This window comes from Akanthomyces muscarius, chromosome 1 (genome assembly GCF_028009165.1).
Source record: "Akanthomyces muscarius strain Ve6 chromosome 1, whole genome shotgun sequence".
Taxonomy (NCBI): Eukaryota; Fungi; Ascomycota; class Sordariomycetes; order Hypocreales; family Cordycipitaceae; genus Akanthomyces; species Akanthomyces muscarius.
In genome coordinates this window covers 1747024-1761145 of record NC_079241.1, presented here as the reverse complement: position 1 = coordinate 1761145, position 14122 = coordinate 1747024, and the positions used below count along the sequence as shown (strand labels likewise).

At 56.8% G+C, this 14122-nt stretch overlaps 4 protein-coding genes across 4 annotated transcripts; 2 read left to right on the top strand and 2 right to left on the bottom strand.

Annotated features, from left to right (window-relative positions):
* Nucleotides 1-1937: 1937 nt before the first annotated feature.
* On the top strand, nt 1938-3511 carry LMH87_005550 (uncharacterized protein; the record flags this gene model as incomplete). The annotated part of the gene is made up of 2 exons (XM_056203287.1): nt 1938-2031; nt 2157-3511. 2 exons carry the CDS (start codon nt 1938-1940, stop codon nt 3509-3511), a joined length of 1449 nt encoding a protein of 482 aa, XP_056058761.1.
* Nucleotides 3512-4186: 675 nt separating this feature from the next.
* LMH87_005549 (uncharacterized protein) lies at nt 4187-5419 on the bottom strand (the record flags this gene model as incomplete). The annotated part of the gene is made up of 1 exon (XM_056203286.1): nt 4187-5419. One exon carries the CDS (start codon nt 5417-5419, stop codon nt 4187-4189), a length of 1233 nt encoding a protein of 410 aa, XP_056058760.1.
* A 1819-nt stretch (nt 5420-7238) lies between these two features.
* On the top strand, nt 7239-8183 carry LMH87_005548 (uncharacterized protein; the record flags this gene model as incomplete). The annotated part of the gene is made up of 3 exons (XM_056203285.1): nt 7239-7325; nt 7379-7442; nt 7504-8183. The coding sequence occupies 3 exons, from the start codon at nt 7239-7241 to the stop codon at nt 8181-8183; spliced, it is 831 nt and encodes a 276-aa protein (XP_056058759.1).
* Nucleotides 8184-8677: 494 nt separating this feature from the next.
* On the bottom strand, nt 8678-9988 carry LMH87_005547 (uncharacterized protein; the record flags this gene model as incomplete). The annotated part of the gene is made up of 2 exons (XM_056203284.1): nt 8678-9584; nt 9843-9988. 2 exons carry the CDS (start codon nt 9986-9988, stop codon nt 8678-8680), a joined length of 1053 nt encoding a protein of 350 aa, XP_056058758.1.
* Between the last annotated feature and the right edge of the window lie 4134 nt (nt 9989-14122).

The following is a 14122-nucleotide window of genomic DNA, read 5'->3' as shown; positions in this document are numbered from 1 at the left end:
ACACCACTTATTTTCAACTCTAAATTTTACTGGGCGAGCAGAGTCAGTCGGCGATAGCACCATTAACGTCGTTCCGCCGACCCAAGCATCTCACCAACCGTGCCAGCGCTATTCCGTAACCAGCTGTGCAAAAGTAAACGAGGGGAATAGGTAGCCATTGTCATTCCAGGAAACACCCCCCCCCCCCCCGGTCACACCCAAGACTTACAAAGCGGCTCGTACATGCGGGGCGGCCATGAATCATCCGCCAAGGTGAGAGCGCTGGCAGGGCCAAGGCTGCGCTGCCCTGCTGCCATTGGTCGTCTAAACGGCGGTGCTAGCACAGAAAAGGGTAAAAGGCACCGACGCACTCCAATCAAGCAACAGAGGGGCTGAGAAAACTGCCATCTCCGCCCGTGGCCGTCCATGTCACCAGCGACCGCGTTGCGCGGTCGTTGAGGGGAGGGAAGCAAGGCGTACCGTTGCGCTCCCGCAAATGAGATTTCACCCGGCGAGCCCAGCAGAGAGAATTCAATCCGCCTAATGGAACAGGAACTGCTCAATTGGCGGAGACCCTGTTTCAATTGCCGACAGCCCCATCTTGGACTGGTGGGCGTCAGCTAACTAGTGAATCGAAATCAGTTGGGGTCGACATCTCACACAGAGCTCCTCTTCACCAACTGGGTCTACTGGCCACCACGAGGCTTCCTCTTTTCTGCTAGGATAAAGCGAGGGATAACTCTATTATCGTATATTCTCACCCGAAAGGTTTTCTCTTCTCTTTTATTACCGCAATGTCGACGTCGCTATTCTGTACACACTGACGACAACTGAGCTCCCACTTGCACGAATGATGATGGACGCAGCCCTAAAACTAGCGGCCACCCCTCTTTTCGCCTATTGTGGACCGTGATGATGAGTTGCTCGTTTTGAGTTGAGCCTTGATCTCTAGTGATTGTCTAGGTGTCGAGCTGTCGAGCTGTCGAGCTGTCGAGCAATGGAGCGTGGATTCCAGGGCCCCAGCTCTTTCCCGACCTCGTTCTTTTCTGCCCGTCCAGCATAGCCAAGTATTGACTAGGCCTTGCAGGTAATATTAGTAGTATTCCGTCAAGGTTCCCGGTCCTTCTCTCAGATTCGCAGCTAGCGTGGTCGGTACGGCACTTGGCCTGTCAGTACTGCACATTTAGTACCAGTATCGCCCACAGGGCGGTGCGGGATTGGCACATGGCATCGAGGCGGCAGCTGGACACCCACTCAACCCCACCCCATTGCACCCGAATGAGCGGTACCTTTCTTGTTACCGGCCATTGCTACTCTTGTCGAGTCCTCCACTGTATTTAGTTATGGTTCAGAGAGCAAGTGTATCTCAGCGTCGGTGCCCGTCAACGCCCCGACGCCCCCAAGCCCACGCCCGGAATTAGTGACACCCCTGGTAGGTGGTGTGAAGGTGAAGATGTCTAAACTACACCCCTTGTGAACAGGGAAGAAAGAATTACTATTCTCGTCACCACTCTATCAAGTTGTATATCCGGCAAGGCAACCTATCAATGCCTTGAAGCGATGCACTACCTAGGTATGGGTGCACTCCACCAGACTCCCACCATCAACAATCTCGGCGCCGCGCACCAGCCTGCCACGTCAGGATCTTTCGAGCCGGGATATAAAGCCCACCTCCCATCTTTTTCCCTTTTTCTTTCCTGTCTTGAAGTAATTATCAATATAAAGCAGCCAAGGCTCTTGCGAACGCCCAATTTCATCGCGGCCCCGAAGCCTCGCCAGACAATTGCCGCAAACTAGCTCGGTGAAGAAGAGTCACCGCCCAGCGCACTACCCTACACTGGGCAAGCGTGGAACGTACTGGCAGCCTCGTTAGCCCCAGCAGCAGCACCTCTTTCGATTGACCCCAACACTGTTTTCCGGCCTCTGCCCGGACGTATCTTGTCATCCACACCATTCTCATGCCGTTTTCGCCCACCACAATCAAAGGGATGCCTTCCTCGAAACCTGCCGCCTCTGGGGACGTCCCCAAACACCGTGCCTGCGACGAGTGCCGTAAGTAGCCTCACCCACCCAATCATGCTTTCCTGCCTCAACATCTGCTGCTGTCCCGCCCGAGCTTCCGACGAGCCGTCGTTGTCCAGCTACCGCCGCAAGATGCTAAACTCTCCTCTCTGCAGGATCTCGCAAGCTCGCCTGCTCCAAGGAGGCCGATGGCTGCGCCCGCTGCAAACGTGAGGGCATTCCCTGCTACTACTCGCCTCAGAAGCCCATGGGTAGGCCACGCAAGCGTCGTGCCACGGACGAGTCCGACTCCCAAGCACCAGCCTCGCGACGCCGCCCATCGCCGGGCATTCAGCGAAGCCGCAGCGCCTCTTCTTCGGCCCACTCTACCGGACCAGAGATTCGGTCCTTTCAGCTGAGCGGAACGCCGGCTCCATCATTCAGCGACCAGAACTTTGGCTTCCTGGATCACCAGGCGGGCACGCCTGACATGGCCTTGTTCGACATCCTCCCGAGCTACTACCTCGCCATGACGACAGCCTCGCCAGCCGGATGCGCATCGACTCAGGGCTTCCACGGGGCATTGCCCATGGCACAGGACAGCATGGGCATCTACAATGACATGTCCTTTCTCGACCCGGCCTTTGCCTCCGCCCCGCATGACAGCCAGGACGCCTTTGGGGCGACGCCAGATCTTTCTGTCGGATCTCACACGCCCCTTAATTCAGAGCCCTCCTTCTCGCCTCCGCCTCGTCACACAAGAGCCTCGACGCAGCCAGGATCGAAAGAGTTTTTCCCCACCGAAGTCTTGCAGCCTATTCCCTCCGTGTCCTGCCCATGTCTCTCCTCCCTCTACATGGCCCTTGAATCCATGGCCAACCTCCCCAGAGACATATCAGCAGCGATGCGCGTTGCCCGGCATGCGTCTAAAGTCGCGCAAGGTGTCATTCATTGCAAAGTGTGCTCTTGTAACCTTTTGGACATTTCCAAGGCGCCACCTATGCAGTCTTTCCAAAACATGATGCTTCTCGCCACGCTCGTTCCTTCGGCCTGCAACGCTTACGCGGCCATTGTTGAAATGATTGACCGCGAAAGCAATCTAGCCATGCAGCAAGGCCGTCGCATCTTCTTTTCCATGCGCGAAATGGGTGGGCTCTGGGAGCATCAAGCCGTCAGCGGCCGCGCGCTCCCGGCTGATCTGATGGAATTTGACAACACAGATCTCGGTCCGCAAGAATGGCGCCGGATCATGCTGGTGATTATCCGGCTCGATGTCTACGGGGACAAGGCGAAGCAGCCCAGCCGTCCGAGCGGGTCTCCCTCCATGATGGGCCTCAGCGATGTCGTGGCCGCTCTTGATGAGCGCAGCCAGAAGCGCCACGACCTGGTCGATGCCTCCATGGCAGCGGGCACGCTGCCGCCGCACACGCACTACATGATGACGCCACGCAGCTGCAAACCAGAGGACAGGAAATGCCTTCGAATTCTCGAGGTTGCGCGGATGGCCCTGAACAGTCTGGTCATTGCCTAAGGAGAGAGAGGACGTTTTGTCCTTGTCGATGTACATATTCAAGTCACCCACAGACTGACGGTGCAACCATAGCTTGGCGATATCTGGAGTTTGATGTTTTTTGGTTTTCAGCTGCTGTTTTGGCTGGCATTCTCCACCTACCCTAAAGATACCCCGAGGAAGAGCGTGTTTATTTTTTCGAACAGACGGGCTTCAAAATGTTTTTCTAGTTGTGTTCATAATCATCCTGGCCACTCACTATCGTAACGCAATAAATTTCTTTTCCAAGTCCTATTTGTACTGGTCACCTCACTCTGGCTGCCAGGCAAAGAGCCTTTGTGCCATGCGCGGGCTATGGCCTCGCATGCATCATTACAATTGCTGGAGGGTTTAAAAAAAAAAGATGAGAGTTTTGATAAGAAACTATGCCCTGTACAGTATTATATGCATGTAAATGAGACAAGATAAAAAAAAAACAATGCTATTGGGAATCAAGCCAGCGTAAAAACCAAAATAATGCCCCCAAAGATGCTGACAGTGTTGCGCCGACTCCAGACAGAATGCACAAGATGCAGAGATTGAACGATTCCCAGAGAGAGACAAAAAAAAAAGAAAAAAAGAACGCCACTATGAAGAAATGCCAACCACAAACGTCCTCTGCCATGGCCCTACATGCTTTTTTTTGCTTGCTTGCTTTTACTCCTCCATCATGCCCAGCACGTCCAGCTCCGTCTTGACCATCTGCTCAAACTCGTCGCGGCCCATGCCCATGCTGCGGGACAGCTGGAATAGGCTGCGGATGCTGCGCGACACGTGCTGCCGGACGCCAAACTCGGACTGCTCCTGCATTCCGCCGCCACCGCCACCAGCGGCGGCGGCAGCAGCCTCGAGCCTGGCGACGGTGTCGGAGCCGTTGGACGAGGCGGCGGCGCTGGACGCGGGCCGCGGGTGCTGCAGCAGGATGCGCTCGGCGGAGCTGGTGCTGCGGTCGCGCGCGCCGCCCGAGGAGGCGGCGGGCTGCTGCTTGCTCACGGCCTCCCAGCTCTCGCGGCGCAGCTGCTCCGCCAGCGGGGAGAGGCCGCTCGCGGGGGGGTCGAGCTGCGCGGCGTGGGCCTCCTCGTCGGGGTCGTGGCCGTCCATGGCGGGCTGGACGTCGTCGTACTGCGCGTAGTAGTCGTCCTCGTCGTTGTTGGCCGCTGTCTGGCCATAGTGCAGCCCGGTGCCGCCGTTGGTGGCCGTGGGCGGCGCGGGCGAGCGGTTGTTGGCCGGCGTGCGCGCGGGCGTCGCATCGTAGCGGTCCCAGTACCCGTCGTCGTCTTCGTCGTCTTCGTCAGCAGGGGGCGCCGGCGTCAGCGACTTGGTGGCTGTGGCGCTGCCTGTCTTGGACCCCGCCGTCGTCTCCTGGAACAGACGCTCGGCGTCGGCCACGGACGCGGCACTGCCGCCGCCAAAGTGCGCAAAGGGCTCGGGCTTGTCCGCGACCGTCACCTCGCCGATGCGCCAGCCGTCGGCGGCGCCGTCCGGGTCGTCGGTGCAGTGCACGAGGCGAAAGGCGAGCCCCGTCTCGACGAGCGCGACCAGGCACTGCAGCGTCTCGCGGTCGACGCGGCGGAAGCGCGTCTCGGCGTCGTGCGCCCAGTCGACCTCGACCTCGCCCGAGACGGGGTGCGGCTCAAAGGCGCCGCTGCTCGCGGCGACGACCTCGGCGAGGCGCGGGGCCTTGGCGGCGTCGTAGCAGAGGAGCCGCAGCCAGGGCTCCGACGAGGCGGAGGAGAGGATCTGCACGCGCTGCCGTAGGATGGGCGCGAGAAAGGGTAGGATGCCGGGCGCGGGGTCGGAGGAGGCGGCCGCGGGGGGCAGGGCGGGCAGGATGGGCGTGAGGAGCGTGGAGAGGTCGGGAGGCGTGATGGCCTGCGTGGCGGCCGTCATGATGGTGGTTGGTCTGGTGTTTTCTGTGAGGATTTTTTTGCGCCGCCTCTTGTCGTGGGGGGATGGGCCGCGAGCTGCGAACGCTGGGCGAAAGGAGGGCGAGCCGGAAAACAGAGCGACACAGAGCCAATGCCTTTCCTCCCTCGAAAGCGAATTGAAGCAGATTTTCCGTCCTGTGTCGTCTAGCGTCACATGCGTAGCGGGCGCTGGCTGGCTTGGACCATGTGATGTAGCACGATGGCGGCTCCTGGGTAGCTGCGGTTGAAGCGCGGGCGTCCTCGTCCGGTCTAGGTAGGTAGGTAGTCCAGGCACAGAGCTAGTGTGGGGGAGATGCTTGCTGTTTGGGAACGAGAGAGTCGTGTGTGTTATGGAAGAAAATAAGCAACGTAGAATATGGGAAAGAGGGAAGAAGAGGAGGAGGAGGAGGGAACAAGTGCATCAAAAGGAAATGAGTGACGAGAGTGGGCTTGGTGGTTCTAGTAATATCTCACGGCACAATGGTCGATTCGAGCAAGCTTGCTGATACCAATGGAGGGAGGTCCGTCCATGGTGGGCCGACGAGACCCATCCGGCTCGGGGGAGCGGAAGCTGTTTTGGCTGACGATGGAGACGATGCTAGGGGGAGCCAGTACGAAGAGCACAAAAGGGCAGCTAGCGATGACTGGTCATTAAAATTACAAAATAATAACGGTTTCTATCTGCGGATGATATTTCCCAGAGTAGATACTGTTGGTGCAGCTACGGAAGCCTGAGAAGAAACAGCTGTCGAGGCGTCCATGGTCAAGACGACAATCCAAGTTACAGTGAAGGTGTCCGCTGCAGCTGCACCGCCGTTGACCTTTGCTTGAAATCCGCCCGGATCAGCGCTGCCGGCCACATGCTACGTAGCATGGGTAATACATTCAGCAAGGTACCACAAGGCACCACAAGGCACCAACCAGCGCACCCAAAATCTCGGGGCCTGAAAATCGCATCACGTCCAAAACCATCCAAGTCGCATGAAATTCACAGACAAGAAGAAAAAAAAAATGGCGCGCCGAAAATCTCACCTCGGGGGTCCGTCCGTGTCAGCGCATCATTTCACCACGGCTTTTCCAGGCCTTTTCTGGGTAGCTGCAGTCAGCAACCGACGACGCTCAGAAACCAAATTACTCAATCTAAATGGCACCTGCACGGAAAAGTTGCTTGGCCAAGCTCTTGCTCTTTTTCAGTCTCCATGGCCCCCGTTTATCCCGTCAGGATCGCCCCTCGCCACTGAACTCCGGCCGGCCACCTCCGGTGGTGCTCCGTCCCCGGCGCTGCGAGTGCCCGGATGCACCCCCGTCAGGCCTGGACGCAGAAGAACGGACAGTGAGATTTTGTACAACGGCAGCAGCAACAGCAGTATGGGCAGTTGCAGTTTTCGAGCAGCACGTCCGTCCAGCGAAGTATCTTGCCATGGACCCGCTCTCCGTTGTTCATTGAATCAGTGATGCCTTTGTGGTTGGTGTAGACAGTAATAGGGTGGCCTGAACTGTCCTCTGCAACTACAGCGACGGCAGCAACGACAGCACTATACTCCAGCTAATCATGAGTAAAAATCCCGCTTCCTGTACTTGAATTTAACCAAGCGTCCAGCTCCATTACCTTAATTCTGATATGGTTAGAATCTTTACTTGGTGATTAATGTATAGCATGTTACACGCTCGCTGCGTGCCGTCTGCTGCTGTGCAGTGCGAGCCCCACTTAAACACCACCACAGTCTACTATCCAGAACGACAGGCTTTGAGCTTTCACCTCATCACCATCATCTCACAGCCACACATCCCAATCTCATAAAATGGCCGGCTTGGTCAGCTACGCCAGCAGCGACGAGGACAGCGCCGACGAGCAGCCTCAGATGCAGGCTCCCGCGCCCTCGCAACAGGTACGTTGACGCGCCAAAAACTCTGAAGCTACTCTGCCAACGCGCCGTTCAAGCAGACACAACCACAATCACAACCATCACAGCCCGCGACAGCCACGGCACCAAAACCTGCACCTTGTGAGTCAATTAGCAACCCCTCTAGGTTCTCCGAGTAAAGAATCAGCTAACAGTCGCAAAGCAAATGCCAAACCGCCACAACCACAAGAGACACCCGCCCCCGGCGCCGCGCTTCCCCCTCCCAGCGGCGCAGCACTCGGCCCATCCCTCCCACCCATGGACACACCTACCACAATCTCTCTTCCCGAGCCGTCCTCCGACGACCATAACCCCCCCGCCGCCGCGCCCCCTCCTTCATCGCCCTACACCACCACCCGGTCCCTCATCCACGACCTCACCCTGCCCTCCGTTCCCAACTTCGACATTCCCCCCTCCCCACCGGGCTCGCCGTCGCCCTCTTCCGGCACCACCAACGCCAAGCTCGAGCAGTTCCTGTCCCTCAAGCGAAAGGGCACCCACTTCAACGCCAAGCTCGAGCAGTCGTCGGCGCTGCGCAACCCGGCGCTGACGGACAAGCTGCTGCAGTTTGTCGACATCCCGCCGCCGGGCGGAGGGGAGAGGGGCCTGCAGTACACGACGACGCTGTCGGGGGAGCTGTGGAGTCCAGACGCCTTCCCGGCGTGGGCGTTTCGCGAGAAGCTCAGGAAGGGCAGAGACAAAGTGGCCAAGGAGAGGGAGGCGGCGAGGGCGGCGCCGGGACGAAGCGGCGTGGAGTTTGTGTCGGGGGCGACGACGGCGGTGGCGACGACGGGGGGAGGGGGGCTGAGTAAAGGGGAGAAGCGAAGAGGTGGGTGGCAATAACGAAACTGTCGCAAGGACGTGGACAACTATATAGAAGACATCTTACAGCCATGTCTACCGTTGGCCGTTTACAGTGGCTCGTCTACATTGGCCCGTCTACGACCCGATACCCACGAGATTGACGACATTGGCGACATTGATAAGATTAATGTGATTGATGAAATTGAATTCACCATTAGATTCCATTCATGACACAACTAGCAATCGAGGTATCTTAATCAGAATGCGCCGCTGCCCGTTCACGTTGCAGCCATCCATGGCTCGTCAATGTGAGAGCGACGCGCGGAACAAAATATACAATGGGCCTTATCCCTTGAAAAGCCAGACGCTTCAAAAACTATCCCTTTGAAAAAACCCCGCCGCGCAACGCTGGTTCTTTGGTTTCCAACATCAAAGGCGCGCGAAAAATAAAAAAAGGCCGTTACACTTGGACCAGTTATTAAAATATTAAAACTCGCATACCACCGTCTCGACATCAAACATTGTACACAAGATTACTTGGTAGCGCCAGATGAGCACTTGACTGAGGCGGGAATGTTGGAGCGGTAGAGGGTGTCGGTAATGTTGAGCTCGACAGTCTGGTTGGCGTGGGCCAAGGCGTACTGGAAATAAGGAATCTCGGCGCCGTTGCGGGTGACGTTGGTGCCAATCAAGCTGAAATCAGCGACGCCAGTCTCGCAGTAGGGCTTGGCGCCAGATGCAAGGACGATAATCTGGCCCTGGTTGAGGCTTCCCGTGACATTGACAGTGTTGCTGCCGGGGACAAGGGAGAGGTCGTTGATGTACAGCTTGCCGAGGTTCGTGCCGAGGAAGAAGTTGTCAAAGGTGGCATTGCCAATGTCGAGGGAAAAGTGCGAGGGGTTGGGCAGCTCGGCCGTGGCGTAAAAGTTGCGGAAGTTGGGGTCGGTGCCGTTGTCGACGGTGAGCTCGACGCGGGGATCAGTGACCTTCATGCCCTTGAAGAGGTTGAGGCCCTTGACCTCGAGGACCTTGTGAAAGGTGACGTCGTACTTTTTGCTGAGGCCGTTGGGCTGGACCTTGGTCTTGCCCTGGATGCCAATCTTGAGCGTCTCGTTGTTGACGAACCAGGTGTTGAACTTGTTAAAGGCATCCATGTTCTTGATCTCGACGTGCTGGTCGACATTGACCTTGGAGTGCTTGTTGGCGTTGGTGGGGGGGAAGTTGAGGACGGCAAAGGGAGTCTTGTCGTCCGTGTCCTCGAGGTACATGTCGCCGGCGAAAGGGTCAATGTTGGCCTTGACGCTGCCATCGGTGGAGATGGTCGAGTTGATGGTCATCTGGTACGAGTCGGGGGTGGCCTGGCTAATCTTGACGGCGACAATGTCGAGCTTGGCCTGGTTAATCTTGTCCTGGGCGATTCTGGGCACCGCGACAAAGATGCTAAGGCGGCATGTTAGCAGGTATTCGGACGCAGGATTGCCGACGTCGAATGCTGGCACATGGTTTCCTCGGCGTGGATTTGCAGACGTCGAGTCGAGTGTGGAGGACGAGGGCGCCAAGAAAACAGAGTTGACGGCTGCCCCAGGACCCCGACTCAGCAGCCCTACCGCCGTAGTTTTGCAAAAGAAACAGAGGTTTGCAGGCTCGAGACAAAGGAAACCATACAAAAGCAATCGGAAGTGCGATAGGTAAACTCACGTCATTAGGATAACAAATACGGCAACGAGGACAAAGACGATGAGATGCAGCCACCAGAAGCGCGCGCAGTGGCGCTTGATGGCACCCTTCTTGCCACCCGGGGCAGCGACGGGCTGCGAGGAATAAGAAACTTCCTTGTCGGACATGGTGAATTGCGCGTGTGCTAATCTGTGTTGACGGTAGACACGGTGATTAGGCAAGGGGGTGAGATGGAGGTTGTAGGTCGACGCGACAGGGAGGAGACTGGGGTTCGAGATCGGGCGACGAAAGAATGAAGCAACTCCAACTGCAGAAAAGAAGGGAAGGAAAAAGGGCGAGAAGGAGGGTCAATCAGATGATGGCGATCGGCTAGTGTTTAAGTAATTAGGAGTGCGAGCGCCATGTCGCGGGTTTAGCTTGTGAGCAGAGGAGCGAGCGGAGGTACCTGCCTGGCAGGAAGTATCAGAGTGGCAGCTGGCCTGGGGAACAGACTAACAGTCTACTGGTACGCAAGGAAATGGACCCTGGGCGCTCCTCGGCGCTGCTGTGCCCCACAGTCCGGTTGTCAAAGGTTTTTTTTTTGTTATTTTTTTAAAAGCTGACTGGGCGCTGCATCTCGTGCTTGTGTCGACGCCGGGCAGGATTTGGACGCCACCAGCGAGCTAGTGTAATTAGGACGGAGAGACACACCAACTCGGCCGGAAGGGCGGCGTGGCGAGTCTCGCAGTGCTCGCAGTTATTCTTTTCAGAGGGCAAGTTGGAAGCATATCGGTAGTGCTGAGTATGGTTAGAGAGCCCTCAGTCAGGTACGTGGCCCTCGATTCTCAGACATGCCCATCCATCTACGATACCACCTTGTTCGCAACGGAACGCGCAACCACCGCAGTGCTGGCCTCCTTGGGCAAGAGGAAAAAAAAAAAAAAAAAAAAAAAAAAGGAATAAAAGACTAACAACACCAGCCCAAGCCAGACCAGACGCCACTCTCTTTTGGTACATTTGGGCCGTGGTGGTGGCCCGCTAGCGTGATGCTGGCTGGTGCTAGCCCGAGTGAGCGCAGAGACCCGACCGACCGAGCAGGTGCTGAACTCAGTTCCTCCGTCTTTTAGTGGCTGGATGCCCTGTAATTAGAGTCAGTCACCCACTCTGCCCACCCACGGCCACTCACGCCACTGGGCCACTCCCCAGACTCCCCGCACCGCCTGGGTAGCCCTAGCGCATCAGCATCCCTGCGGCATCCACCACCGCAGATGTGCCAGGGGCTTCACCCCAAACTTGACTCCCCAATCCCTATCCAGCAGGCATGGGATATTCTTCCCAGTGCAGAAAGTTGACTAAAAACAGAATCCCATGCAGCCACGGCTCCAGGGAGACCATTAGCCTGGCCCCAGATGGCGCGCACTAAAAGTCGGCGGCGGCGGGCGGCGCGTACGCCTCGGCTGCTTGTGATGGATGGCTGGCTGGCTGGCTTGTCTCGAACCACTCTACGCACGTGAAATTGACGGCTAGATTTACACTACCCCAATTCCTGGGCATCATCAAGTTTTTTTTTGGCATCTCTTTTCGAGCTCGTCTCAAGGAGGGATCAAGTCTGCGGCGAGAAGAGGAGAGACCAGTCACCAGCCAGTGGATGCTATAGCCACTGCGCTATAATGCGGCCCCAGGACCAAAAAAATCTCTGTCCGGCCCTCATTTTTCGACCGTCACCTTACCCAGAATCTTCCCTTTCCCCCTGGGGCAGCGAGCCTGGAACTCTGGAGGAGCGCCGGCGGACGGAGCTTGGTGGTGCTTGGCCAGTGACAGGCGGTGGGTTGGTGTAGCGCAGCTCGGCCTGTCCGAGTCAGGCATTCGCTCTCAGCTTACTGGACCAGCGGCACGCGACCTTTTGAATCGCCACTGGCCAGAGCCGTCTGCAACAGGCAGTATTGGACGGTCAACTCGGTATTTCTTGTCAGACGCAGCTAGTGCCTCATCCGGGTGGTGCGGCCTCTGTGCTGCCACGCATTACGGCCCGTGGCGCATTGTAACCTGCTGGTGCTGCCGTGACACCAGAGCGCTCCAGAGCCTCATGTCGCCCTTGCAAGTGGGAAGCATACCACGACGCTATTATAGAGGTAGCAGATTATAGCGCGCTATAGTGACATCTGCAGCACCACCGACCCCCTCCCCCCGGGGCTGCAAGCAACATACGACTCACGAGCCTCATCTTATTACAACGGTGGGGTGCCGCGAAAATCATCCCGGTTCCGAGGTAAGGTTACTCGAACCATATCGCGGAGAGGGTTCTGTAAATTCGCAAGCAAATTTGGGTGATTGCCAGTTTTTCGACATCTGCTGCTTTCTGGGCATATTCTGGCACTTGTTCTACTGGAGTGTCGAAAGCCCCATCAATTGAGTAGTCACAAGGCCGCATCTCGACCAAATGCAACGGCCCGAGCAATTCTTCTTTCCTGCAAATTCATGTAATTTTTTTTTAAACATCTGACGCTGATCCATTGTATCAGCCTCCGTCGGTGCCTGTCACTCATCCCCAGCCCTGGTGCAACGAAATGGGCAATTCCAGTGAGCCAGCGTGAACCAACCCAGCAACCAGGTCCAGCATCTGTCAGACCTCAGTCGCTGCCACTCGCTGCCGGCCAGTCCACAGGCCAAAAATTCGGGACATTGTCCTTCCACCAACATTGGTACTTGCATCAGCGGCACGCCAATGTCAACGCATCTTCCGGCTTTCCCTGAAACACCATTTCCCATATTTCATGCTCGTTCTAAACAAGAATCGTCACCTCACACGCTTCCGCACCGCGTCGATGTCGACCAGCCTAGTGCAGCCCTTCCACCAGAAACACCAGAAAACTCTGTTCGACGTCTGTTTCTGGCCTCCCCCTGCCCCTCTGGCTCCATCGCGGACCAATATTCAGGAAAAGGCAATCGGTCGCCCCTCTATGGGGCTCGGCCATGCGCTGACCCGCCAGGCTAATTGCAACGCAACCCCAAGTGGTGCAGACCATGACTCCCGTACCAATCACCTGTCCAGCTCGTACAGTCTGCCGTCCACAATGGATGATCGTGCTTTGGCCGCATTGCTCTTCGAGTCCCTGAATGATCAATTTCCAAACGCTTGGACTCGACGGGCACCAGAACGCAACGATGCTGGGCACATCTCATCTGGCTCGTGCGACTTGCAACCATTGGATCTGCCGCTTTGGCCAGGGAGCCAATCGGCCGCCAGCTTTGGTACATTCATACGATCCTAGCCTCTGTTTGCGACTCAGAAGTCTGCAACTAGTCATTGCTTCCGTCTGCGCGCAAATGCAAAACTACGTAAAACTACCTTGACACTAACTAGTGCCAGCAGCGAAGAGCCAAACCTTGTCTGCTGGGCCACGGCACAGGCGGTCTCGTCGTGATGGAAATACCACAACTCTCGCAGGCAGCACGATTCAGTCCCTACGGCCACTTCTGCCAATGGCATGTCCAGCTGTGCCCTTCGCCAAGCTGAGCTGTGGCGTCAATATTATGCTGACTGAAATGTCAACCCGGGACGCGAGCCTCGCCCGGTGGGCTACTCGAGGCATCACCTTTTCCGTCAGTGGGTGATGGCTCCAAAGTCAAATGCAACAGCGCCCTTGTTCTTGCCCATACAAGCACAAGACCCTCAGCTTTACACAGCTTGCAGAACACGAGGATGCATCCATCACTTTCTGCATCGGCACGCCCGGAAAAATGAGATGCTGAACCCGTGCAGCCACACACAGCAAGTAACACGCAGTCAACCAATCGGGACTCTCGCAAAGCCTTCCACGAACAGCGCTCCTTTCTGAGAGCAAACCATTCCAGTGCAACCAAATCACTTCTGTACGCCTGTACCTGACGCCAGCCTATACTAAATGGCTCTGGCAGTCATTTAAAATTCCTGCATGTGTTGTCATCGAGCTAGGGGCCCTGCCCACGCTGTGGCGTCGACTAACAAACACTTGCTTCAGGCTGGCAGAGTCCAGTTCAGTCTGGACAGCGCGCCGTCTTGGCTGTCCTTGGCCCTCCGCCCTTCAAAGCATAAAGGGATCAGGCGACGTCGGTCATCACGCCGCGGGCAAATGTTTGGGGTAAGATGATCGAACACGCAGCGACGTCGAACACACGGTCAACCCCATGTACCGTGGCGCGAACTCGCCCTGGACCAACCCGAATTTGCGCTGGGACTTGCTGATCACTTTCATTGTTATCGCACCACGGAACGTCCCTTGTTTTACAGACGGTGTGGCGCTGAAGAGGGATGCAAGCCAGCTGTTTACTTGAGCCCGTCT